The 27,962-nt window shown below is 44.8% G+C and overlaps 1 protein-coding gene across 8 annotated transcripts; it reads left to right on the top strand.

The window, feature by feature from the left end:
• Positions 1-367: 367 nt before the first annotated feature.
• arhgef1 (Rho guanine nucleotide exchange factor (GEF) 1) lies at positions 368-27,962 on the top strand. 8 transcript variants are annotated; one of them, XM_049731452.1, is made up of 29 exons: positions 368-527; positions 13,108-13,295; positions 13,728-13,826; positions 14,521-14,563; positions 14,644-14,890; positions 16,975-17,004; positions 17,590-17,701; positions 17,771-17,846; positions 17,926-17,955; positions 18,293-18,496; positions 18,559-18,700; positions 20,651-20,782; positions 21,032-21,222; positions 21,308-21,454; positions 21,538-21,620; positions 21,904-22,029; positions 22,096-22,210; positions 23,809-23,909; positions 23,986-24,060; positions 24,176-24,251; positions 24,341-24,508; positions 24,676-24,763; positions 24,902-25,006; positions 25,138-25,190; positions 25,257-25,394; positions 25,470-25,571; positions 25,676-25,833; positions 25,909-26,005; positions 26,130-27,962. In XM_049731452.1, exons 2-28 carry the CDS (start codon positions 13,134-13,136, stop codon positions 25,981-25,983), a joined length of 3,078 nt encoding a protein of 1,025 aa, XP_049587409.1. In that variant the 5' UTR covers positions 368-527; positions 13,108-13,133; the 3' UTR covers positions 25,984-26,005; positions 26,130-27,962. The 8 variants fall into 8 exon arrangements, with proteins under 8 accessions (XP_049587409.1, XP_049587407.1, XP_049587406.1 ...); XM_049731450.1 differs by having other exon boundaries at positions 21,029-21,222; XM_049731449.1 differs by having other exon boundaries at positions 21,017-21,222; positions 25,679-25,833.

The raw sequence follows: 27,962 nt of genomic DNA, 5'->3' as shown, positions 1-27,962 counted from the left end.
TTATCTCGCAGCCAACGTTCAGTTAGGGTGGAACTTTTTTAATCCGACGAGACACTGATTAAAATAATTATTACAAGCCATAAAACACATAATAGCGACAGTTTTGTATATCATAATTTCCATTGGTAGTTGAAAAACACCTAGAATGGTTATTCAAAAATGTTTTTGTTTTTTTAACAGTGTTCAGTCAGAGAGGGAATATTTAGTGTGTGACACAATGCGGAAGCGACTCATTTTACAGTGTTTTTAAAATAAAACAAACTTTTTCGTGAGGCATCAAAAACTCTCCGGTGTAATGTGGTGTTATATAATACAATATTCATATGACTATAATTTACTAACGGTTTCAGTGAGTGAGTAAGTATTCGTGTACTTCCGCGTACAATGTTTTTTAATTTTTTTACCGCCCTCCCCCCGTCCAGCCCCCACCTTTGCTCACTTCACTTCACTTGATGACACACGACAACTTTTTCCCTACACGAAACACGATTTAGGCGCTCGGACGGACGTTTTCTCCCTCTTTTCGGGTGAGTAAAGCTTTTAAACATAACCATCGGCGAGATGTTTGTTGGACCTTTTTTAAAAAATGCTGGGAAAAGGTGACCACGAAGGTGTGTCCCCCCCCCTTCTGACAAATCCCCCAGCACTATAACGCTGCGCCGACCGGGGGCTTTCGCCGGGCTACACCGCCTTATGTGCGACTCTGTTTTGTAAATATAAACAATTTAATAAAACGGTTCGTTTTGATGACACCTTTCAAGCTTCAAAGCACGAAGTATTGGGATTGTCACATGTGGGAATTTGTGCTAGGAGGCGTTTGTGTTCTGGTGTCGTTGATCAAAGGACGTGTTGCATTTAGGTCTCCGAAAAATCATCGGAATTCACAGAGTTGCTGGAGTTTGGGACTGACAGCTCATTGGGAGAATTGTCTTGTTGATCATTTATTATTTGTAGTGTGACAGCCAGGCCATCAGTATGCCTGCCCCACTGTGGCACATGACAAAGGATATGAAACCTGCAAACGGTGGGCTAAATGCGGCCAGAGCGTTTTCTTACATTGTTTATATTATTGATTTTATCATTATATTCAGCAAATATAACAAATTTCAATTTAAAAAATGTTTAGAGTATTCTAAATGAATATGGAACTTAAATGTTCTTAGTTTCCTGCCTGTCAACCCCCCCAGTAAAGCCTGAATTGAATTTTTATTGAAAAGTCCTAAAGGTTTGAACCCCTGAAATGCTCATTGAGCCCAACAAACGTTTGCTAATTGTTCTTCATCATACTTTAAGTACGACCCAGAAACAAAATGGCTACCTTGCATAGCCTAGTTAAAGATGCAGACGAGATCAATAAGGAGCGTCTGCATAATATTGATTGCTGATTTTTGCGTGTGTGTGCGTGCGCGTGTGTGTCCTCTCAGGAAGCGTCAGTGAGCACATAATTGGTCTCAATAAGGACAGTTAGTCAGTCCACGCTTTGCTTCATCATTGAGCATTTTGCTAATTTTGCGCCCCCCGCAATGCTGCTTGCAGCTGATGGCGGGCGTAGCAACTTCCTGTCAGAGATTCGAGGTGAAGCAAGTTGGTGGCACCCCCTGGCTGCTGGCTCAACAAGTGACGGCTTGTGTGCAGCGTAAAGGCCTCCTTCTCTTCCTTTTAAAGGAATGTTGGCTGTTTTGTCCCACTTCGGTACCTCTGCCATGTCATAAAACTTGGGCCGCCGTGAGGATAAACAGCAGTCGCGGAATTGTTGGTGGGGGACTTCGGGGGTGATGTTCTCACGAGCTGACTCTGAGCATTAGCAGATGAGCTAATAATACAAACACATTTCTACACATGTAGCAGTTTGAGAGAGAGCTTACACAAAAATGTTGTAGTCAAACAAAATAGTGTGCTGTCATCTAGTGGTCGACAATAAAATTATACCTTAAATAAATAGGAAGCAGATCAATATAGTTATCACCTGCTTGTTTAATTTCACGCTTGATGAATGAATATCAGTTTAGTGGTTTCTCTATCAAGAAGATGAGAGGTCAGCACAAACGACTTCCCTGGTTTCATCCGCGTTGCTTGGCCAGGATCGTCACCCATCCGTCTCACTTAGTGCTCTGGAAAAGCCAGAAAATGGAAAGACTTACTCCCCCTGCTGTCATGCAGAGTCTTGCGGCGGCCAGTTAGGGGGAGCTGAAGCGAGATGCCAAGCGAGCGTGCGAGAATGAAGTCATTCATGGGAGGCCTAGAAAAAAACTAAAGTCCAAGGATGGCTGTTGAAAACTTGGTTATGCCTTAGCAAAGTTAGCATAGTTGAAAGCCAGTCAACAATGCAAAACGCTTTACAAATGGTTTGCATCAATAGTTGAAGTTTTAAAAGCGATGCACCCTCGTGAGGATAAGCAAAATCAGAAAATGGATGGATGGATGGATGGATGGATGGATGGATGGATGGATGGATGGATGGATGGATGGATGGATGGATGGATGAATAGATTGATGGATGGTGGATGGATGCATATATGTAGGCAGAGTCACTTACAGTGGTAGTGAAAGACAAAGCAATATTGTTGACTGAAATGTTATACTGCCTCCTAATGGCTGAGTTGTGTGTGTGTGTTTTTATGTCAATAATATCTTTTCACTTAAGATGCTCTGACTTTTATAAAAGACTAGAAAATGCAACAGAAATTGCATGTGAAGGCGAAAAAGCTGAACAAATACTTGGGGAATGCTACAGAATGATGTCAAATGACAGCGAAGTTAAATCGGACAATAAATGCAGAAGTGAGAGCAGAGATTGAATGCCCCATAGAGAATGAATGGTGAAAAAAGTGAAATTTTGGGTAAAAAAAAAAAAACGTCAAAAAAAGAGTTAAAATATGGAATGAAACGAAAACTACAGGTTAGTACCCCTCACTTTGGAATTCTAAAGTTGAAACCGGTTGAATCGGACAAAAAGTATAAAACGTTAGTTAAAAGTAGTGCCAAAACTATTGGAATTATGAACGAAATGAAAACTACATCTAGTTTAGTAACCCATACTTTGGAATCCTAAAGTTGAAACCGGCTTGATTCAGGCCACTTCTGGTTTGTTTGGGGCACTTCTGGTTCTATGTAAGGCACTCTCGGTTTGTTTGAGGCACTTCCTGTTTGATTTGGAGCACTTCCGGTTCAATTTAGGGCTCTTCCGGTTCAATATAGGTCAGTTTAAAGTTTGAATGGGTTGAATCGATTGAAAACTGTAGAAATTAGAAGGGAAAACCGAAATTATGTGAAATTTTGCAAAATTCTCCGGGAATTTTAAAGTAAAAAATGTGTAATTTGTGAATCGTAGGAAGTTTTGGAATAGGTACCGTATTTTCCGGACTATAAGTCGCTCCGGAGTATAAGTCGCTCCAGCCATGAAATGCCCCAAAAAGTGAACCATATATAAGTCGCTCCGGAGTATAAGTCGCATTTTGGGGGGCAATTTATTCGACAAAATCCCACACCAAAAACAGTCATGCACGAGTAACAACAGGCTAAACGATAGCAACAACAGGCTAAACGATAGGTATGCTAACGTGACAAACACAAACAAAGAGCTGAGAACGGGCCTGACGTAACATATAGAGTGATTAAGGACAACTATTACATGAATAACATGTTTATAAAACCATCGGTGTCACGCCAATTCATTAAATAGCAACAACAGGCTAAACGATAGGTATGCTAACGTGACAAACACAAACAAAGTCAAAGTCCAAAGTCAAAGTCCCAATGATCATCGTCACACACACATCTGGGTGTGGTGAAATTTGTCCTCTGCATTTAACCCATCCCCATGTGATTTTAATCCATCCCCTGGGGGAGAGGGGAGCAGTGAGGAGCAGCGTCGCCGCGCTCGGGAATCATTTGGTGATCTAACCCCCCAATTCCAACCCTTAATGCTGAGTGCCAAGCAGGGAGGCAGTGGGTCCCATTTTTATTGTCTTTGGTATGACCCGGCCGGGGTTTGAACCCACAACCTTCCAGTCTCAGGGCGGACACTCTACTGCTAGGCCACTGAGCTGAGAACGGGCCTGACGTAACATATAGAGTGATTAAGGACAACTATTACATGAATAACATGTTTATAAAACCATCGGTGTCACTCCAATTCATTAAATCCATCGATCGTTCTTTGTTAACAATGGGTGCGCGCGGCTGAGGGCGCTTGCGCTTCAAAATATTCTACAGGCTCATATAACGATAGATAAACTATATTTCAAATAACTATAATATAAGCCGATAATATTATCAAACCATCCGTGCACTTTAAATCCATTAAATCCATCGATCAAATTCCTCGTCCTTTGTTAACATCGCCGCGCGTGCGCCCTGACGTCAGCCTTGTCTTTATTCCACAGATCTAGTATATAACTATACTGTTGCGTTAACAAAGTACAAGGGTAGACGTGGGTTTGGTAAACGGCTCTTTATTAAACAAAACAAACTTCCAAGCGTGTGGCGGCGTGGACTTCCAGACACGAGAGCTCCATGGCATAGGACCAGGCGTGCGTAATGGCCATGTCCGAGCCCCATGCACCGTTCGCGGACAGCCGCTCGGCCGAGCGCCGGCCCCCGACTCAGTAGAGTAGGACCGGGCGTGCGTAAAAGCCATAATAGTTTTTCAAACCTTCTATGTCACTCCAAATCCTTAATTCCTTCAAACTCTTTGTCCTCCATGTCACTTAGAAATGATCACCGCTAATGATGCCGGCAGTCCTTACGTACTTTTGTCCTTTATGTAAACAACCGCCGCGCCGCGCTGTGCCACTGACGTCACTTGAAATAGTAATCCATTGGTACATCACGGTTCTCCAAACTTTCTTTCTGCTGCTCGATTACTGTTTTCAGCTGCATATTTTACAACTTGAAGTTTGTAACCTGCAAAATGTGAGTTTCTTTTTGGTGCCATTTTTCTTAAGCCCACCCAGTTGATGAGTCACGGCCAACGGTGAAATTTAGAGCACCCTCATCCAGTTTCGTCTGAAAATATAATTTTTTTTCAGATGTAGTTTTGTGTTTTGTTTATTTGGTTCTTTTATCAAAGTCAAAGTCTGCTTTTTCATATACCAAGACACACAAAGAGATTGAAATTACGTTCCCACTATCCCTCGGTGAGATACATATGCATATGTAGGGAGCATATGGGGGAGAGGGGAGCAGTGAGCAGCAGCGGTGCCGCGCTCGGGAATCATTTGGTGATCTAACCCCCCAATTCCAACACAAGCAACACAAAAAAAACCAAGAAGGCACAAACAATGAATAAATAAGAGTGTTGAATAAATGATAAATAAACAAATAATAATAAATAATAATAATAAATATAAGAGGAGCAAAAATGGAGCAAGTGTACATACAGCAGACTGTGGACTTGGATATGGTACTTTAAAGTGTTAATTGCTTTATTTGATGTTTTCTCTATTTTTTATGTTTTGAATATGTTCAAGATAAAGATATAAAAGCATGTGAAGTGATCAACTATACTAAAAATAACATGGGAAGTGGTCAACTATACTTGTAAGTAAGTGATGTCTTAATGATCAAGTAAACATTTGTGAAAAAAACATATATAAGTCGCCCCCCCACCCAAACTATGAAAAAAAACTCGACTCATAGTCCGAAAATTACGGTAGGCATAAGATGAACAGTTTAAAGTTGGAACAGGTTGAATCGATAGAGAAATGTAGACATTTAAAGGGGGAAATCCAAATTTTGCAAAATTCTGTGGGAATTTTAACTTTGAAAATGTGAATTTTTTGTCAAGTGGAAAGTTTTGGAATTGGTAGGCATTAGATGAACAGTTTAAAGTTGGTTTTGTTGAATCAATCAAGAAATGTAAAAATTAGAAGGGAAAAATTAAATTTTGCAAAATTCTGCAGGAAATTTAAAGTTGAAAAGGTGACATTTTTTAGTAAGTTGGAAGTTTTGGAATCGGTAGGCAAAAGATGAACATTTTGAAGTTGGAACGAGTTGAATTGGTGAAGAAATGTAGAAATTAGAATAGGAAAAAGCAAAATTTTGTGACATTTTGCGCAAATTTGTAACGTAAAAACATGAAATTTTTGAATGTGGCAATGTTGGAAATGTTGAAAATCCTTGATCTGAATCCGTTCTATTATGTAAACCCTAGCCCAGAAGAGGGAAAGCCATTCATTACAATACCAACATATATTCCCCCCGACACAACGCGCTGCAAAATCTTTCAAATTGGTGTGAGTTTAGCGTAGCCATATAACATCCTTGGTGGCAAAAATGGTTTGTACATGGGCGCTATGTAAAAGCAAAGGAAATCCAGACACACTAGCCAGACTTATAAATAAATGACTCACTCATAGTGTCTGTGTTTGGCCTCAGCAATTAGGCCTACACGCACACACGGAAGCAGTTAGAGCAAGGGAAGTGCCAATCGGTGCCAGTCGATGGCTCCTGGCCTATCAAATGTTTCCATGGAGCCAGTGACCTCCATGTAGCTGCAGTGGGGGTTGTGGAAGAATGAAATGTTCTCTGGATGGAAGAAGAAAAAGAAAAGAAAATGACCGTAAAAATCATTAATCCAGAATTAATTGCGTTCTCTGCCTATTAACATTGATTGGACTGGCCAGGTTTCCCTAATGTAATGTCCCGCCAGCGCCACAGCGGCCGTCCGGGCGGCGCTTTGTTTTTTACAGGCTGTCGAAGCGGCGGTGAGATTTCTGTGATAGCTTTGCCCTTTGTGTGCAGCGGCGCGCATGCGCACAGACGAATGGACGTTGGCTGGTGTTTGTCGGGGGCGGGGGGGCATATCCAGAAGCAGGTTATCCCTCCCTCTATGACTTTTTTCCCTCCACAATCTTTTTGAAAAATTTCCAACTTTTTGTTTCTCAGAGCTCCAAATGTTTCCCCGACTTGTGGCAAAAGAACGCTGCCGCAGAACACGGCGCTGCCGTTGCCGCTGGCGCGTTCACTGAGCCAAGGCACACGAGGCAGGAAGCAGCTGCACTTGTGAAAGATGTTTTGTGTTGCCCCTCACTTTTTCCAACTCAACGTGAGCACGTTACTTTTAAATTGCCCGGCCGCCACTTGGACGAGTGAGCTTTTGTTTCCAGCCAGCCGAAGCCGCCATTTTTCATTTTGTGTGAAATAACACTTGTTTGGAAGAACTTTGTGAAATTGCCGTAGCGAGACAGTAAAGATATTTGAAATCACAACATTAAGGGAAGAAAAAAATCTTGATCCGTCTTTTGAAAAAAAATAGTTGACGACAAAGGCAAAAAAACAACAATGGCTCGTATCTCAAGGTGCCACTCACTGTACCTGTCACGTAATGGGTGCATAAAACGACCCTGCTGCTCTTATGTAACAGCATGCTGAACAGGAAAACACACACGCACATACAGACACACACACGCACACACACGCACACACACACACACACACACACAAACACACACACACACACACACACACACACACTCACACACACTCACACACACTAACACACTCAGAGGCAGCAGTGTGTTTTCACTGAGGTGTTAGCTTACGTCACCTCTGCCAACTGCAGCCAAAAAGCATTTGTTCCCCGGTGGAAGCGTTTAGTGTGTTTGTGAAGAGAGGACATTGTTCATGTTCACGTGCTTCCTTCCTCTACGCCCACCCCCACGCAAACATTTTCAGGTGATTCTTTTTCCTGCACTTGACCTCATCTGCCTTGTTGTTTTCCTCCTGATTTTTGTGTTGTCCCTGGTCTGCAACGACCCGCACCCCCACCCTCGCTTTCCTCCCTCTCTCTCCCCCTCTCTGTGTTTAGTCTATGAGAGCTGTGGGGGGTAGCGTTCGTCCCAAAAGCTGTGGAAAAAAAAATGCGCTAAAGGTCCTGAAAGGCAGTAAAAAAAGAATACAGTATACAACAATGCTTCTCAATTATTTTCTCTTTTGTGTACTTCTTAGGAAGAAGAAAATAATTTAGCCCTCACCACCCCCAACTCTCTGCTGCGACTATAAATGTTCTCAGTTGTCTATAAAATTGTTATTAATACTCCTCTGCACAATATTGAATTCTTAGCAACATGAAAGAAAACCAGAAATAAATACCGTATTGGCTTGAATATAAGACGATGTTTTTTGCATTGAAATAAGACAGAAAAAGTAGGGGTCGTCTTACATTTGGGGTCGAGACATTATAACCATTCACAACACGAGATGGCGCCAAATATCTTTAAAGTGAAGTTACGTCACTGCGCCTTAAGTCTCGCGTGAGTTACCTCAGCTTATCGCGATTGTTAGAGCTTGTGCGCAGCGGTAAGTTAAAGGTTGCAGGTATCGACTGAGTATGTTGCTGTGATCGTGTATACGTCCTTGACACAAAGTGAGTATATACATTTCATTGTTACTACTGTCCACTGTTGTGCCGTTTGTCCGATCGCGGTTTGCTTCGTGTGCGTGCCGTTTGATTGACAGCTCCGGCCCACTCCTTTAAATTTTTCTCACATCGTACGAGTAGCCGTTACACAGCAGCACGCCGACTAACGGTTGCCAGCAAATGTATGTTGTTGTCTCGATGACTTATGTTTGGTGTGTTGCCGAGAGTATTTCATTTATGGTTATTTCGCACAGTTAGTTATGTAATGTGTGCCGTCTACGAGTGTTGTGCGACGTTAGAAGTTGAGTGTTTATTTACGTGCTGTAATTCTGTCTGTTGCAGAACCACACACACACACCCCACAAACCACGCACACACTTTCACACAATACCCTTTTTCCAGTTTGCCTGTATGCGCCTATGAGCTTTTTTTTTTTTTGCCACAAAGATTCTGGAGGGAAAAAAGTCATAGAGGGAGGGATAACCTGCGTTTTTTTTTTTTTTAGTTTTTTGCCAAGAATTCAGTAAAGCTATCAAAACTGAACCACGTCTTCCCTCCTGTGTTCTGACCGACACCCGGGGGCGAAAAGAGCATAACCATCCGAGAAAACCCCTATACAGTCCTCAGGCTCCCCAACAATAGCGGTAGCAGTTTGCATTTTTTATTGCAATGTTTTTCCTTATTCTGATTTGTTTCAAGACTACAGTTAGACTTCACTTTGATTGTTAATGCAGTTATTGCAATTGTGTTGTTTTATCACAGTAGATTGGTTTATTTACATTTCAAAAACCAGAAGCCATTCATTTACAAATGTGATTGCGCTTTAGTTTACATATTTAAATGTTCCGATATTAGGACGTAATAGACAGTTTTTGCATGATTTGAATGAGGCAAAATAACATGCTTTTTCTCTCGAATATATTGTTATAATCATGTGTTTCAGATGTACTGTAATTATTTTCTGTATAGAAATTACATTTGGTGTTCAAAAAGTCTTTTTTCAAACTTGACTCAAAAAGTCTTTTTTTCAAATTTAAGTCTTGAAAAAGAGGGGGGGTCGTCTTATAACCAGGGTGGGCTTATATTCGGGCCAATACGGTATCTGTTGAATAACACTTTTTCTACTCTGATCTCTATTAAAGCACCATTGCCTTCTACTGTCATGGAGGTGCAATCACAATATATTGAAGCTTAACGCTGCTATTTTATTTTTATTTTTTGCGGCTTGAAGCCAGACACTCTTGTCCTATTGTTGCTCAGCAGGTTTTGTTGCTGTGTCAATTTCCTGTGCCGCTTCCTCATGTCAGCGTAGAGGCCAGCTCTCATACTTATCATCTTATACCCCCCCCCCCCCTTCCATTCCTTCTGTCTGGCTTTCCCTTTCTTCCGTCTGATGGCGCTGTGAGGAAATGGCTCTGATCGCTTCCTGAGGAAATTACACCCACTTCCTGTCTGCGTGCCTCACCACCTTGCACTCTGTGAGTGCTCTTCTCTCTCTCTCTCTAAGTCTCATATCTGTTTGCAGTTGGGAATCCCCTCAGCAGCGGCTAATGAGCCAGTGCGGCTGGATGAGCGCGGCGAGTACGCGGCAGCCGTTAGCCGCCGCGACCGCCAAAGGTCTATTTTTGGTTGAGCACAAGAGGACCGAAATTGGGCTCCATTGTGAGTGTCTGTAAGATGATGACCTGACTTGTCCAGGTGGACCTTGGAGTCCGTCAAAGGGCGCCATTCTGATTTGATGCAAAAGGAATGGTCATTTTTTTCAGCTGCCCCGAGATTGACGCGGCTTGGTTTCACTCAACATTGACTCAGTTTGTTGAATTGTTTTGCATATCAAATTGGATTTCAGCCATTGAGATGTAAAACTAAAATAATGTTTCTTTTATATTATTAGCATTCGTACCATATTTATATTAGCATGTCAACGGTTTACTACATGTTATGTTTGAAAAGTTGTTCTCTTTCTGTTAAAACTGCCATACATGACTGCTCATATCTTGAAAAACCCAAAACCCGTTATTTGGGTCACGGGGACCTCAGTTGGGTCACGGGGACCTCAAGGCACCACTGTACCTGGCAAAGTGCCCCTTCACTAAATTGATATTATAAATCCAGATTTCACAATCGTAGTAGAATTTGTCAAAATTTCAAGATGGCCAGTTAATTTGTATAGCTTGTGTTCTATGGCATCCTAAGTAGTGTTGGACCGCAGCCTGGAGGGCCGAGGAATGCTGCTGTAAAAACCACATGCACACACACGCACGCACGCACGCACGCACGCACGCACACAGGCTCCCCACAATCACATCGGAATGGCCCCCTTCCACATATGTGGCGAGTCTTAACTCTCTCTCACACACACACACACGCAAGCACGCACGCTCGATGGCTATCATTAGATTGATGCCACCTGACACTTGGTAAGAGCTGGAATGTGTCGGGTGGGAGAGCACCGAAACCACGCCTTCCCCCGCCGCCACCTCTTTGTAACATTCGAAGGGCTCGAGCATGCTAACTATGCTAAGCTAACGAGACTAAATTCCCCCAACATTCCCCACTCAATCCCCTTTTGACCTCCCTGGCCGACTTGAGCTTCACACTATGTCACGACTTGAGTCACACTCGTTTGGCAGGCAGCGAGCGGTCCAGTTGTCAAACTTTGATTCAACGACAGCCAAAAGGAAGAAGGATGGACTCGGGCGGTGTGTTTTTTGTGCTTCTTTGGAAATCCGACCCGCATCATGTACGTGTCCTGAGAGAGTCGTGCACTGTCCGTCTGTGTGGCGTTATTTTTGTGGCCTTGGTAGCGCAGCGCAGGCGGCATTTGGTTTGGTTAACCCTCCTTATGTGCGCGACTCCAAAACGACCCGCAGCCCACCGCAAGTGACCGTGAATGAATGGCTGCATTCTTCCCCTCGCTCGCTTGCTTGCTCGCTCAATGGCTCGGTTTCGCCTTGGCTCAAAGAGCTTTGTTGCAAAGAACTCACCTTGACCCCCAAACACTCGTCGGTTCTCCCGGTCGCCCAGCAACAATTCACACGTCAACACCTTCTTTTCTCGTAGAACTCCATTGGGAGATTGTCGCTGAATGAATTTCAGAAACACCGATCATCATAGCCATTGCTTTCATTGGAGGACTTCTATTGTACACATGTACATCTATGCTATGAAAAAAAATCACTCTTATGAATTTCTGTCCACATCTAATCAGACACAATTTCCAACCATTTGCAGATGTAGAGAGGCATCGACTTATGCCTGTGCTCCAAACCTCTGTTATTGTTGTTTCCTTTTGGTCTGCCTCACCTTCCCTTGCTTGTTCGTCAGGCTTCCAGCAACCAGCTCAGTGGACTAGTGGTAGAGTGTCCGCCCTGAGACTGGAAGGTTGTGGGTTCAAACCCCGCCCGGGTCATACCAAAGACTATAAAAATGGGACCCATTGCCTCCCTGCTTGGCACTCAGCATTAAGGGTTGGAATTGGGGGGTTAGATCACCAAATGATTTCCGAGCGTGGCACCGCTGCTGCTCAATGCTCCCCTCTCCCACAGGGGATGGATCAAAATCACACGGGGATGGGTTAAATGCAGAGGACAAATTTCACCACACCCAGATGTGTGGGTGACGATCATTGGGACTTTAACTTTAACACAAAGCTCTCACTTACACAATCATCAGCTGGAAGTCAATGTTGAAAGCAAGCGACGTTTAAACCTTGCGTGATGATGAGCTGCCCTTTGCAAAGATGTTGGTGAAATTGTGAAACGGGCTGCTTTCACAATGCCAGTTTTGACATTTTTGGATATGGAAGCACCTTGCTCTGCATTTTGACTGTTTACTGTTTAATTTAGCAACTATTTTTACTGTTTTGTAACTTTTACTACAGTGGCCCCTCCACTTCCCCTCCACATTGACCCTCCCTTATTAGTCAGTGTTCCGGCAACACAATTCTCTTACACAACGAGCGCTTCTTAATGAACTGGAACGACTCAGGAAGTCATTCATGAAGGCAAGCGTGTACTCGGCCCACAGTCTCTCGACCTTACCACAAAAGGCGCGTTTCGCCCGTGCCGGCGGCCCACGCGTATCGTCTAACCACACCGAGCGATGACCCCGGCGTGCAATTAAAATGAGATAATTCCACCAAGGAAGTGAGTCGACCGTAATGAGACCACTCGGTTTCCCCTAAGGAGCCGGTTTTCTTTGCTCCTCTGTGTTTTGGCGGCTGCCGAATAAAAGAGGCTGTGTTTGGAGGAGGTCAATGCGTCAGGCTGGCTCCTATTTTAAAGCACGTTGCTGTCTGAAACACGGAGGCCAATTACATATAAATAAGACCCGCGCTGTGCGGAAAGCCTCCATTATAGCCTCGTTCCACCCAAAAGTCAGATGGAAGACAAGTCATCATGCAGTCAGCTAAAAGCGAAAATGTGTCCTGAGAAGAACTTAATGAGCTCTCTTCTGGGGATATGCATTTATTTTTATTAAACATGCCAAATGGAACAGGGGGGGGGGACACATCACATAAGTAGTTTGGAAGTCCATGCTCAACGTAGCTCAAGTAGCAAACTGGCACCGATGTAGCAAAAATTACAGCCAACTCACCCTCCAAATCCATGCTAAGATGTGTGTGTGTGTGTGTGTGTGTGTGTGTGTGTGTGTGTGTGTGTGTGTGTGTGTGTGTGTGTGCGTGTGTGTACGTGCGTGCGTGCGTGTGTGTGTCTGTGTGTGTGTGTGTTTGTGGAATGCAGGGCGCGTTTGGGGCTCGGGCACAGCCATGAACATCATCGGGGCCGAGGACGAGGACTTTGAGAACGACCTGAACGACGTGGTGGACGAGCGCTGCTTATTCAGCAGCATCGAAATGCTGAAGGAGCGCCCCGCCCACCTGCTGGTCTTCATGCAGCACGTCATCCTCCAGTTTGACCCGGCGCCGCTGGTGAGACGCCGGCGGGCTCACTGCTCGCTCACTTTCACTTATGGTCAACTCAATTTTACATCAGATATTTTAAATATTCTTGGCACCAATTCACAAATGTTACATGCAATTCAAATGAAATTTACCAGCCGCCATCCAGCGATAGCGAACTCCGGCAGTTGCCGTGACAACGCACTTATCTATTAGAGCGGAAATAGGCCACGCTCGATTGTAGCGGATGGTACGAAGGCGAACTGTTTTGACGGTTTTCTACCCAAGAGTTCCCACATCCGGGCCGCTTCCCCTTTCTCACAGCGGCTAACGTGAACACGTGTGTTCATCGAAGGCTTTGTCATCATGACTCGTGTTCATGCAATTGTCTCTGTGTACTTCCATGAGTCATCATCACCGTGTTTTGAGTTGCTAAGATCGTCTGTGCGTGTGCTCTCTCAGCTTTGTTACCTCCACGCCGACCTCCTGAAGAATCTCAATGCCAAAGAAACCAAGAAGCAGTTTGTGGAGTTCCACAACACCTTCTTGGACAAGGGCGCGGTAAGTGGGAAAGGAATCCTGAGCTCTCGTCACATACAAGGTCACTGTAGTGAACAAAAATGAAAAAAACAAAAATACAAAATAAAAACATTTTGTTAACTAGTAACATGAACAAAAGCTACCAGATGTACAATTTGATAAATGTTGAACCGTTTTTTTCTTTTACTTGTTCAAAGTTAGAAAAAAATCCCCCAAATAAAAAAATATTAGGACTACTGTTTTAAAAAGAATTTTACAGTTGATAATTTGACATTGCTTTTTACCATTTACAACCAAGCCAGTCTTTTTATTTTGCTGATTCATACAACATGGAGTTCATTTTCTCCATCAAAACAAATAGCAAAAACCTTTTTTTTTTTTTATGGAGGGGAGGAATAAATTAATGGTGCTTTGTGCAATTAATCTCAATGGATAATGGAGAAGCTGATTTAAGCACTTAATCACAAACGTAATTTATAAATGAAGGTACCACTGTATAGATTCTCGCTATTAAAAAGCAAATATTCTCCTGTGACCTGTCAACTTCCTGTTCAGCCCGTGAGAAAACCCATTTGTCACTTTTTTCCCCCTACTTTCCATTCTTCTCCCGATTGGACCTCAACCTTCACCTAGTAACAGCTGGAAGGTCATTTGTAGTGTTGAAGCGTCCCCTTGTGGTGATATGGAGTCACTGTCAGCTTTGTTGTCATTGCAGATCCTCAGAGTCGCAGTACCACCCCGCATAGCCACCGAACTGGGTGAGCAGCACTCCTTTGTGCAAATTTTGTTTTTTGCGGCGCATATCACATGTGACGTGACCTCGCCCCACCACCACCAGACCGGACGCGCCCGGACATGCTGTCAGAAGACATCCTAAGACGCTATGCCGACGAGGTCCAACTGGAGCAGGCGGGTGAGGTGGCCAAGCAGCTGGAGGACTTCCGCAAAAAGCGCAAGATGGGGATGACGCCCAACGAGACAGAGCTGATTGACGTGGAGAGCCACTACCCCACCGACCGCATCCCCATGGAGATGAAGGAGAAGTCGGTCGCCGAGAACCTGCTGGATAAAATGTCCGAGACGCAGTGAGTGTCCCTCCAATCCGTCCAGACCTTTTCCTCCAAAAAACAAACCCCCAAAAATGTGATGTGAATTTTAATGGGGGGAAGTGGGGTGTTAGCACTGCCTAATGTTGTACTTTATTTTTAATTCTATATATTTATGCACCTCATGTTGTGTTTTAGGCGGCTCAGTGGCGCACTGGGTAGCACGTCTGCCTCACAGGGTGTGGGTTCGATTCCACCTCTGGCCCTCCCTGTGTGGAGTTTGTATGTTCTCCCCGGGCCCGCGTGGGTTTTCTCCCACATCCCAAAAGCATGCTTGGTAGGCCGATTGGGCACTCCCCAATTGTCCCTAGGTGTGAGTGCGAATGCAAATGGTTGTTTGTCTCTGTGTGCCCTGCGATTGGCTGGCAACTGGTTCAGGGTGTCCCCCGCCTACTGCCCGTTGACGGCTGGGATAGGGTCCAGCACACCCGCGACCCCCGTGGGGACTAAGTGGTTCAGAAAATGGATGGATGGATGTTGTGTTTTAATACTAAGTTAATGGCTGCTGCTCTTTCTATTGTACCCACCTCAGCCATCTGAGGGCAGTATAATACCAATGGACATATCACTGTTTGTTGAGACATCTCAACTCCTCTCATCTCATCAGTACGGCACTAAAATTAATTAGTCTTAGCAGAGGACAAAGACTATTAGTTTTCGTTACACCACTCGTGTTGTTGCTCTTTTCCTGTTCAGTACGTTACTGAAAGGGTTGTAGCACTACAACATAGATACTAATTGGCATTAGGTTAAGCGTTTTTTTTTTTTTTATCAAATTGTTCACTTTCTGCCGACATAGTTGAGTCGCGTTCACCACCCCCAAGTCTGTGCTTGCAAGTCAAAGCAAAAAATGGCACTTGCTCGTGGGGTTCTGATTTGTACAAACAAGCCTGCTTTCATTTTTAAAACAAACAGCTCAAAGCCACAAGCTAAAGTCCAGACTTTGCCTTAATCTCTGAAACTTTTGCACCACAATAAGCAGGTCACATGATTAGCGTTATGAGATGTGTTAACAGCGGATTTAAGACTGTTTGGGGAGTGGAATGGGCCGCGAGCGGTGCCACGCTGGCAGGAAGGCTCTAGAGCTGGCATGCAGCCAGCTGGGAGCCAGCGATGGCTGCTCACCCTTAGCAAACCGGCATTACGCTCAAAAGGGATAAATCTGAAAAAGTGAAGGAATGATATCAGGGCATAGATATGTCACTTTTTTCTCAAAAACATGAAACTAACCCTTTGCAAACCGGCATTATGCTCAAAAGGGATCAAATCTGAAAAAGTGAAGGAACGATATCAGGGCATAGATATGTCACTTTTTTCTCAAAAACATAAAACAAATTTGTAGTGTCATTTGTTTGTTTGATTCCTTTGATATGGTCCTAATTTGTCTTTGTAACAAAAAAAAACAAAAACAAATACATGGATGGCCCACCTCATCATACTTGGGCACCCGGCCATATTAACATCTTGCCAAGTTAGGGATGGCACTCTTTCTCTTCCAATCAACAATCAAATTGTCTCATGTAACAAGTGCGTCTGTATTGGCTGGCACGTTTGCACGCGCCCCCCCCCCCCCCCCCCCCCATCCCATCAGATGCATCAGATGGACAAAAATGCTTTAATAGCCTTTGCGCTCACGCCGCAGCATTCCGAGCTTGCAGCACGCAGGACACATCGACTTCACTCAACTTTTGATTGACTGAAAATTTAGCTGACTTTGAAGTTACTTTTTTGCATTCAGATTACAGTGCAGCTTTGCATGCGTTGCTCACTTTTTTGTGTATTTTTTTTTGTTCCTTTTTTTCTTTGTTTTGAAATTAGAATATGTTAAATAGCTTGATTTTTGAACAAAACAACACGACGGTTGGCTTTAATTTGGATCACAACAAACGCAGTCGCTTTAGGTTCCACCGTCCCAAAAGGCACAATTTGTTGCTCGTAAACAGTCGCGCACGAGAGCGCAAACATGCTACTTAAAAGAAAGAAGTCAGTCTGCTTTAAAAAAAAAAAGAAAAAAAAAAGTACTTATTTCCTCATTGATCGTCGGCATTTCCTTCTCTTTTCAGACCAACCATCGTCTTGGATGAAGAGAAATGGTGAGTTGAACATGTTTCTCAGGAACTTGATTATTGTCTTTGGACGGATGATTTGCATGGTGGTCTTAAACTTGGATGAGGTCAAAGTGAAGCTTAAACAAGTCATTGCTTGTTAGCTGTGTTCATTCATGCGACATTCTCTGCCAGACAAAAGTGACTTTAGTGTTCATGACCACACCCAATTTCTCCTCCAGTTCATAATTTTGTCTCCTGCTCATTTGACTCCCCCTGCCCCGTTTTTGAGGAACGTCATCAGCGCCCAGTGATCCAATGACACAATGAGCAGATGTGCGCACACAAAGGAGACTTTCTCCTCTCGTGACTTGTTTTGCGATTCAAACCAGACAAACACGTGTGACATGCTTTCGGCAAAATAATCCAAAATTGTAAAGAGCATATCTTCAAATCAGACTAAAATAGATTCTATATTTCAAAGAAGGCGTAAGTATAATAAATAGATAAATAAGATAAGATAAGATAAATAGATGGCTGCCACCTTGGCAAATGGCACAAATTTGCCAAATGAGATGAGTCCATCCATCCATCCGGATCTGATGTTGACTGCTTTCAATGTCTGTTTTGTAGCCAGTCCATCTTTTCGGCAGTGGCCTACTTCATGAAGCACCTTGGAGTAAAAACCAGGGCAGTGGACAGCAAGAAGTCCCGAGGGGGCTTCTTCCGCAGTAAGCTGGTCAAGGTAAAAGCGAGTGGACGGTATTGTTTTCGTGACCCTGCACTTCCTTCATATGGCATCCTCCTTCCTCAGAACAAGAAGGACGAGTCCACCAAGACCAAGCCCAGGGGCGGCTTCCCAGGGATCCCAAGCTGGATCGCCGGCAACCGTATGTAATAGCGATTCGGCTTGTGGCCCCACTCGCCGACCGTTCCGATCTGTCAATGACCGTTTCTCTCCTGTTCCAGCTGAGGTCAAACCTAAAACAGAAGCCGAAGGTACAAGTCGTCCGAGCGCTCGCTTCCTTTCCACTGCACCGCCTTATTTGTGAACAGTGAACCCCCGTTTAGCACTTTAGACACAGAACCCTACTAATGACCCCCACGCACCCAGGCACGTTTGCATGTCCCAATCACACAAGGAGGTTTTGTACTCTTGAGTGCTTGCTTGCTTGGTTGTAGGTTTAGTTGCGTACCCCCCGACCGGACTAACCGAACCACGCCCCCCCAATCCGGTGTACCCATTTATACTAAACAGAGTGCATGTGGGTGGTTTTGTGTTTACCCACCACCTCGTTCAAATATCCCAACTTGGCCCTCTTCTGCTGTTTTCTAGCGGACAGGGAGAAAGGGAGTCAGGAGCGTAAAGGTCCAACACCTGCCCGAGGATCCTTTGTTGACTCGACCGCGCCCCCCTTCCCCGGCAGGAAGTCAGGCTCCGGAGGCGGCGGCTCCGGCCCTCTTCCTTTGGTGGAGATCACGGACGGGTCGGGCAACAATGCCAGCCTGAGCAACAGCCACGAGGCCCTGCACTCTGATGGTACGTGCGTGTGGCCGCTTTGGTGAAGCAGCGTGTAGCTCAGGATCCCAAACTTGTTCCAGGCCTCTCCAGCAATCGTCTGGAGCCGCTCAACTTGTCGGAATGGGCAGACGTGTCCCCCGTGGGGCCAGGGTGCTCGCTGAGTGTCGGGGAGCCCTTCTTGGTGGGCGACGCTCCCGCGGAGGACAACCCGGAGAAGGACTGGTGAGGACGCGAGGCAAATTCAACCGGCGTCTGTCGTCAGCCAAAGTCAAGCAATGAGCGGCGGTCCTCGGGCCGACGATGTCTCGTCCCTGCTGTGTGCTCGCTTTGTGCCACGTCGCCCCGCCTCCCTTCCGCTGTCGAAAAAGCCAAGCTCGCATTGGTGTCCCTTGCAACCTTTTCTCTCCTTTTTTCATTCCTCTTGTCTTGTCCTAATGTTTGAACCAGCACTTTTGTTGCCTTCTTAGCATCGTTGGCGATTTAGTGCAGAAGTCTCTTTGTTAAGCGTCTTTGGGTCCTTGAAAAGTGCTATATAAATTGAATTAATTATTGTTATTGTGTCAGCAATTTGGTTCTCAGTTTTGACTCAAATTAGGGATGATTTGATTTCAGGCGCAGATGTTTGTTTCTTGCTCCTCGTATAGTGCAACTTGTCAAGTCAAATCAAATCCATCTTTTTACATTCAAGCCCGCATGACGATATGGGAAAATTTGGCCACCAGTCAAAATAATGCTGCTTTTCAGCCGTACGTTATTTCTATAAGAGGCAAAGTATGAAAATAATTTTTGTGTCGTCGCCTGCCTCTTTTGTCTGCACATCTTGGCGCGCGCAGCTCCGTCGACGCTCGTCTGTCACGTGTGCATTTGCGTGTGGCGCCAGCAAGCCGTGTTTGCAGCTAAAAGTCTCAGAGTTGCAAGTGTGCATAGCTTAGGTGTTAACCTTGTGCTGTCCCGTGTTTTCACAGGCGCAAGACAAGGTGGGCACCTTCACGGACACTGCTACACATGCATGCACATACACACACACACACGCACACACACACAGAGTAGCACAAGTTAAGTATTGTTTTCCTGGAATTAACTTGACTGTTGGATCCAACTGGCTCATTGATGTAAAGTTTTTTTTTTTGCACTTGCATTTTGCATGCTCTGTGGAACTAAATTGCCACTCAACAAGATTGGGGTATTAGCTTAAACATATCCATTGAAAAGCATTGAGATTTAAAAAAAAAAAAAAAAAAGCATCCCTCAAATATCTGATATTTTTTTAAATAAAATGTTTTCGATTTTCGGTATCAAAAGGTGATAGTTAAACAAGGAGGTCATAATTCTTAAAATATTTCAGAAATATTAGTTTAGGAATTCTGTGTGCCCTGCGATTGGCTGGCAACCGGTTCAGGGTGTCCCCCGATGACTGCTGGGATAGGCTCCAGCACGCCCGCAACCATCGTGGGGACAAGTGCTATAGAAAATGGATGGACAGATAGATAGTTGAGGAATCATGGGATGAAAAGAGAATAATGAAATTGTTCTTGTAAGAAAAAAGCGTTTTTTTCCTGTTTTACTTTTCTGAATATTTCAGAAATATTAGTTTAGGAATTCTGTGTGCCCTGCGATTGGCTGGCAACCGGTTCAGGGTGTCCCCCGCCTACTGCCCAATGACTGCTGGGATAGGCTCCAGCACGCCCGCAACTATCGTGGGGACAAGCAGTATAGAAAATGGATGGACAGATAGATAGTTGAGGAATCATGGGATGAAAAGAGAATAATGAAATTGTTCTTGTAAGAAAAAAGCGTTTTTTCCTGTTTTAACTTTTCTGATCCTTTGTGCAGTCATAGGATGAAAAGAAGAAAAGGGAATTATGCACGTTGAGTTTTTTTAATGAACATTCTGTGATGGATCGATGAAAGTTTGACAGTCAGTTGGCAAAGCATGAGTTTCATTGGCCAATATGAAACCTGGACTGAACGTGTCATTTTCTAACATGCCTGTTTTTCGTTTCTCTGTCGTTACTTGCGTCTGTCCACTACATCACTTTTCTGCTGTCTCTGAACTCTTTTCCTGTATTTTCTTTCTCCCGTCCACATTTTACTGTCATCGTTCCCCGTCTTATACCCTCCCTGTTCACTTGCGTCCCCTGCCTCCCTCCCCCTCTCACCTTGCACCGGCAGTAAGAAGGTGGCACGTAGCGAGAGTGCTCGCGTGCACCGCCAGCTGTCACGGCGCCGCGGCTCATCCCGGGCCAAACAGTTGCGCTCTCGTAGCGACGTGGACCTGCAGCCGCCGTCCGCTGGCCCCCATTTGTAAGAGTGCACAGCAGGGATGGACACGAACCTGCGTTTAAATAAGTATCATTCATTTGCTCCGCCCACAATGCTAAACTATGATTTAGCATGTATGACAGCATTTATAGCTTAAATGTTCTGTAAAAATTTTGTATGAATTTATCAATCATAAATTCTAGATTTAGTTTTGTCAATTGAACATGGAGAAGGGGCAGTTGACGAGCGTACTGACATTATGTGACTTTCATTAAGTTTTTGTACCAGCAGCGAAGGAGCGTCGACGGCTGTTTCGGATGGCTCGAGCTCGTCGCCTGCCAGCCCCGCCCCTCAGCCCGAGGAGATGGAGCCGCGCCTGCTGGAGTTTGAGCAGGATCCTCCCAACTGGAGGGAGCTGGCCTTGCCAGAAGCACTCTCCGGCCTCAGCAAGAAGGAGACCAAGAGGCAGGAGGTCATCAACGGTGAGAACGGGACACAAACCTGGTTTGGGGAGCCGCTTATTTTTTTCCCATATTTCCCATTTCTGGATTCATTTCTTCCCTGTAGAGTTGTTCGCCACGGAGCACGCCCACGTGCGCATGCTGAGCGTCCTCCAGATGATCTTCTCCAAGCCTCTAGAGCGAGAGGAGCTCCTCAGCTCCACCGAGCTGGCCGCCATCTTCCCCAACCTGGATGAGATTATCGAAATGCACTGTGAGCGTTTGTTGGGAGTGCATTTGGAGAGGAAGTAGAAGAAGTAAAAGGTGGCAATAAAGCGTTCCGTCCCGTCTGTCCAGATCACTTCTATGAGAACCTAAAGAAACTTCGTCAGGAGGACAACTTTATCGTCAAATCCATCAGCACGACCGTCCTCAACAGAGTAAGAACTTGCTTTTTATTTTGGGCCCTCCCTCCAATCTTTTATTTAATTTTGCATCCAGCCGTCGTCGATCAAATAGGGCTCAAATATTGGAGGACTATGTTTTTCGATAGACAGTATATAATTGTTTTATATTCCTGGTTGATAATATATACGCGTTTCTAGAGTGGGTATTTTTTCCACTAGACATGTCCAACATTTTTTCGTGCCGAAGCAGAATTTGATTGTACATTTGACTGTTTTGCATATTTTTTTAAATTTCATTGATTTCTATGCCTTTCAGTTTGAGGGCACAGAAGGGGAATGGTTCCAGAAGCTGACAGCCCGCTTCTGCAGTCACCAATCGTGGGCTCTGGACCAGATCAAGAGCAGGCAGAAGAAGGAGGCTCGTTTCAACGCCTTCATTCAGGTGGGCGCACTTGAGTAACGATGGCCATCTTGGCGGTAAGACTAAAGCACGCTAATGTGACGACAGGAGGCGGAGAGCAAGCCGCAATGTCGGCGGCTGCAGCTGAAGGACATCATTCCCATCGAGATGCAGAGGCTCACCAAGTATCCGCTGCTACTGGAAAACATTGCCAAGAACACAGGTGTCTTTTCAAACTACTGAATTACTTGTCGTATATTTTAACAAATCACATCATTGTATGAAAGTCTGCTAGCTTATTTGAACATATAAATGTTGCAGAAAGACACTTTGACTGGAAATGGAACAATACGTACTCGCAGGCAGATACTATTTACACCCTGTCAAAGTGTATTATATCTGCTTCTTCACTGCTCTCTAGTGGCCAAAGTGCCATTGACGTCAACATGGAATCAGCATGCAAAAACTTGTATTATTACTGTGCAGTTATACAGAGTAAAACACTTTTACTTAAGCCTTAATTCAAGTTACTCGAACCTTACATATCACGTTTATAAATTCTTCCGTTTTTCTCATTCAGTTGTGGTTTATATAAAGTGGAACAGTGATGCTCTTGTCTGAATTTCTCGTTTTGATAGCATCACAGGTCCCTCTCTTGTACTTGTTCTGAGGTGCGGCTCAGAGCAAGACGTTTTGGCGGTCTCTTTGAATGCAAATGTGATACTTCACACCCCACTTCCTCGAGGCCGGAAGATGTGCGCCTCTCTTTCCAGTCAGACATATTTGTAGTTTTTTAGCCAAGGTAGAGTTTACTGGCGCTGCAAACTTTTTGATTGATTAAAAGATGTCAACGGCAGAAAACTTGTCCATACAACCATACATAACACTTAACAAAATAAATCCCCTCACAATATTTATGAACATGTCTTGTAAGCAAACACTGTAGTCAAAAGAAGTAAGCTAATGCTAGTGCTAGCGTTAGTGAGAAGCTAACAAATGCATTCAGCACATTATAGTGTTCCCCCAAAATAAAACAGCACCTCCGATGCAATTCATCTGATAGAACTACTCAAAATACACCCACAATAATTAAAAACAACTAAAATCAAAGACCGATGCTAATGCTATGAAAATGAGGGCATCTTAGACACGCAATAATATGAATGTGAAATACAGTGTATTATTTTTGTATTATCTTGAGCTTACTGCTTTACTGAATCCGTCGTTTCCATAGATTGAAGGAACTGAACCATCAACGAAACAAAGTCTTTCGGTGAATCCTTCTCTTTACTGACAAAAGATTTCTGAAACACTCGTCCTTGAACAAGCAGGACTTTGCCCACAGATGTGGGAACACTGCTTGAATTTGACCAGGCACTTCTTTGAGGTTCTGATGCTGGGGGACGATGCAATGATTTGTGTGGATTGATGCATCCAACAACGGAACATCTCCACTTTGGCATTCTTGAGTTGTTTGGACCACAAAAGTCTCTTTGAATAATAAAAATGGCGGATTTGCAAAACCGTTTCGCCATACCCATTACCTTGTTTGGTGGTCCCGCTCCAAAAATGTGACGTGGTAGACAAAAATACGTAAAAGAAAATGGAGAAAACTGAACGGAGTCAAAAATAGCCCTCAAACAGATCATAAAAGTATCTCTGCAACACTTGGAGGGATAGATTACCCTTTTCTATAATCTTGGAGATTCCAAGTGTACAATAAAATGGATATAAAAGCAAAAAAAGTGGATTTTCCAGGTTATGTCTCCTTTAAGTGTGCATTTGTGTTAGTTTGAGTCAATTTGAAACGATCATATGCAGAGGATCCCAGCGAGAAGGAGCGCATCCAGCAGAGCGCAGAGTGCTGCCGAAAGATCCTGAACCATGTCAACGAGGAGGTCAAAGTGATGGAGAACCTTTTGGTGAGAAAGGAAACGCCACCTTGACTGACTCGCTCATTCGGTTTGGCAGGGAGTCCAATTTCTTCTGTTCTCGCAGACCCTCAAGGACTACCAGCGGCGATTGGACACGTCAGGTCTCAAGCCCAGCAACGAGCTCTATACCGAATATAAGGTACGCCGCAATGGGGAAAAACAGCAAATGATGAAAACTGAAAAACTATGGAAACCATTTATTGTGTGACTACTTGCAGCTTTCTTTTTCATTCTTCTTTTATTTTTTTAATTAGAACATCGACTTGACCCAAAAGAAGATGCTGTATGAAGGCCCCCTCACTTGGAAGGTCACCAAGGAGAAAGCTGTGGGTAAGTAACACACAGGGGAGGGGGGGGTCTCACCTAAGGCCCATGAGCGAAAAGCACATGATGGTGTGGCGGTGGTGTGTCCCCACCAGAGGTGCAGTGCGTGCTGCTGGGCGACCTGCTGGTGCTGCTACAGAGACAGGACGACAAGATGGTGCTCAAGTGCCAGAGCAAGAGCATCATTGCTGTGCAGGAGGGCAAGCAGATGCTCAGCCCCATCATCAAACTCGACTCAGTCTTCCTGCGCGAGGTGGCCACAGGTCAGTCGCACACTCACACGGATGAAGCAAGAAAATAAGCAATAACAATCACCACATTTTGGGTCAAATGAAAACAGCAACCACATTTGAGAATGTTTGCAAATAAACAGGACATTTTCTAAACCAGGAAAATCTAGCCTGGTGACGGTGCTTGGTTCATTTTCCAGATTTAAAGGCCTTCTACGTGATCTTCACCTGGGACAGCGGTGCGCAGATCTACGAGCTGGTAGCGCAGTCCGTGGGCGAGAGGAAACTGTGAGTGCCGCTTGACGGGCCGACAAATTGTTGCTCGCTGTCATTTATCAAGACTTAATCGTCTCTTTTGTTACCTTTTTGAGGCTGCTCATGCTTCTTGTCTAAGGCAAGTTCTAAAATGTGCATGCGTGCATGCAGATGGACAAACGTGATCAAGCAAGCAGTAGATGATCTGAAGAAAAGTGGCGCTCCCATGAGGATCCCCCTCCCTCCTGGAAGCGGAGCCACCTTCGGTCCTTCTGGGTGAGTGTGTGCGCGTTTTCTGCCTTGCTATGGATTGGGGGAAGCAATTGCAAGCTTTGCTCTTATGTTGTCACGTGTTTCTCCTTTTGTGATTGTGTTCATTTGTGTGTCACATTGTGTGTGTGTGTCAGGCTGAGCGCCCCTCAGAGCCCCACGGAGAATGGCGCTTTGAAGAGCAGCGGGGGTGAGAAGCTTCCTCATTAGCATTGTTAGTTCATTGCCTCCTGGCTAAAACGGCGTCCGTGTGCAGATCACGATAAGGACAGCGACGACAAGTCGTCCGATCCCCGCCACTCTCTGATCGACTTCCTGTCTGACAAAGGCTTCGACCTCCTGGGACACTCCAACAGTGAACAGGAGAAGATGGCCGCCAGCGCCCTGGATGAAGGTAAAACGCCGTCCTCCCTCGCAGGCCGTGATGTCATCGCTTAACGAGCCCCCCCCCCCCCTTCCGTTCTCGTAGTCATGCTGCTGAAGAGGCTGCTGGTCGGGAGCATCAGCCTGTCGGAGGACGGCGAAAATGGTGAAGAGCCCAGCTATGAAATGGACAGCTGTCAATCAACAGGTGTGGTCGTTGGTGTCCGCAGATACAAGTTTGATGCTTTCCAAAGTGTGTACATTTCGAGCACCGTCACTTGCCTGCCGTTAATTGAGCCTCGGCTTGCTTAGAAGAAGGCCCGCTGACTGAGGAGAAGGAAGTTGTTGACGCTAAAGGAGACGCGGAGAGCCTCACCTCGGAGACGGCCAGACTGGTGTTGCCCTCGCAGAGGATGGAGCAAGTGTGCCGGAGGCTCGTCAGACTAGAGCGGCAAATCAAGATGCTCCAGGTGACTAGAGAAGCAAAATGGAGAAAAACATGCAAGGTGGCGTTTGTGACACAAGATGCTCTTCGTGTCTCGTAGACTGTTGAAGAGGAACATCACAGGCTGCAGGAGGCTTTGTCCAAGTTCTCCTTGGAGGGCAGCCACTTTGCCTAAGACGTCAGCTGCTGGCCATAAGGTGAGACACTGCACAATTCCCCAAGAATTGTGCGTTTGAATTGTTCTCGAGAGGTATTGTGCTCTGTAACTACGATTGCTTGAAGTGAAGCTTTGAATGAATGCTTGTCTCTTTTTCTGTTTAGACTTTATTTTTTAACTGGTGCTGGTTTGGAGTGCAAGAGGCTTTTGGAGAAATGTCAGCAAGCCTCCCTTCGCTCGGACGGGTCCTGGATATTTACTGGAGGATGAACAAGGGGAGGAAAATGACTTTTGCGGCCAGTGCTGTGGGATGCGTGTGGTTGTCTCAGCTCCGAGGTGGCGCTGCGGAGCATTATGTGGCACCGCAAACTGTCACATAGCATCGTGTTAGTTAGCGCGGCCTCATGTTGAATTGCACGTGACCTCGCTGCAGAACGTGACGTTGCGCATCGCGTCAAGCTACCTGGCGAAATGTTGCGTAGCGCTGCCTTGATTATGCAAAGAAAGGATTTGAACGAACCAAAAAAAAGACCTCTTTTGAGTGCGTATTTGCAGAGAAGTGCCAAAAACAAAAGCAACACAATCGACACTTTTTGCTGCCTACTAAAAAGTGCTCTTCCATATACATACACCGCTGAACGAATCAAGTCCCCCCACCCCCAAAAAAACACAAAGGCCTTAGGAAGCCATTGTAAAGCACCGCATGGTGTTATTCATTTGCCAAAGTACAACGGAAATGCACATCCTTTATTCTAATAGTTGAACATGTGTGAGGTTGTGAATTTTCTGGAGGCTTCTTACCGTATCAGACATTTTTGTCTTTAGGAATAGGATCGGCCAACAAGCTGTTAATAATGGAGATTTTGTTTGTAATGGAGATTTTGTTTGTGTTGACTGTTATTTATTCCTTTTTCAGACGCAAAGCAGCGCTGGGCCAGACCGGGAGCGTAAACGTAGACGTGAAAGCCAAGGTAGAATGTAGAACAAGTGCGACAGTTTGGTTAGCGCAAACAAGATGTAAGTCGACGATTATTGTCCTAATAACAACGGAAAATGTCAAAGCAAGGTAGGAAAGTCTAGTAAATAACGTACTTTCTCAAATAGTGGCCACCACTATTTGCAGGAGCAGGCAAAGTACACCGAGGAATAACTGGGGCCCAGCGCTGCTACCGTTGCAGATTAGGTAGCATGTAAGTCCATAACAGCATTTCCGTTGATGACAGTATATTTATAGATGAGGCAGTGCATGACCAAAAATGACTCTCTATTTTACGCAAAATGAATAGGGAGAGTGAGTATGTTTTGCCTGGCAGCCAGTCAAGATGCTCACTAAAAACACAGCCTTAAACAAAACATTTAAAAAGTCTGCGTGGCGTTATGTCGCCTAGCGACGCCGCGCAGCGTTCCCACCAGGCAGCGTTCCCACTAGGCAGTGTATGTGGCTTTTTAGCACTGCGTTACATTATTAGCGTTAGCTCATGAAGCATTAACTGCCTTTGCGAAGTGACCAGTGTCGCCGAACATTTTATTGCGTTGCGGTTGTTAAAGAAATGAGCCGCAAGTCCCAAAAAAAACAGCAGCCAGCAGCCCTTTTTTAGTGTGTGTAGTTGCAGAAGGGTGCTCAGTCTAAACTCTGTTTTGGCAGTAAACAGCAGCGCTTGGTAGGCCATGGATTGAATTTCAATGCACCAAAATGGACACTCGGGTTGGAAAATGTTCTGAACGTTCTTATTGTATTATTAGATGGGGGGGCCTTCACGTAATAATCTCTGCTCTGAGTACCATGTTGGAATTGGCCAAATGATGACAATTTAGCACTAGCAGCTTGTATCATATTTGCTGAATGTACCATAGGTTTTTCTCTTATACGAAATGACTATGCAAGAAGTATACTGTGTATTTTGGGTTTTGATTTTACTGAGGCTGTTGAAATGATGTACACTTCAAGGAAAACAAATGTGGTACGTTGTTGTTTTATAATAAATTGGGGAAATAAA

Source organism: Syngnathus scovelli, chromosome 9 (genome assembly GCF_024217435.2).
Source record: "Syngnathus scovelli strain Florida chromosome 9, RoL_Ssco_1.2, whole genome shotgun sequence".
Taxonomy (NCBI): Eukaryota; Metazoa; Chordata; class Actinopteri; order Syngnathiformes; family Syngnathidae; genus Syngnathus; species Syngnathus scovelli.
This window is presented reverse-complemented; position numbering and strand designations above follow the sequence as displayed.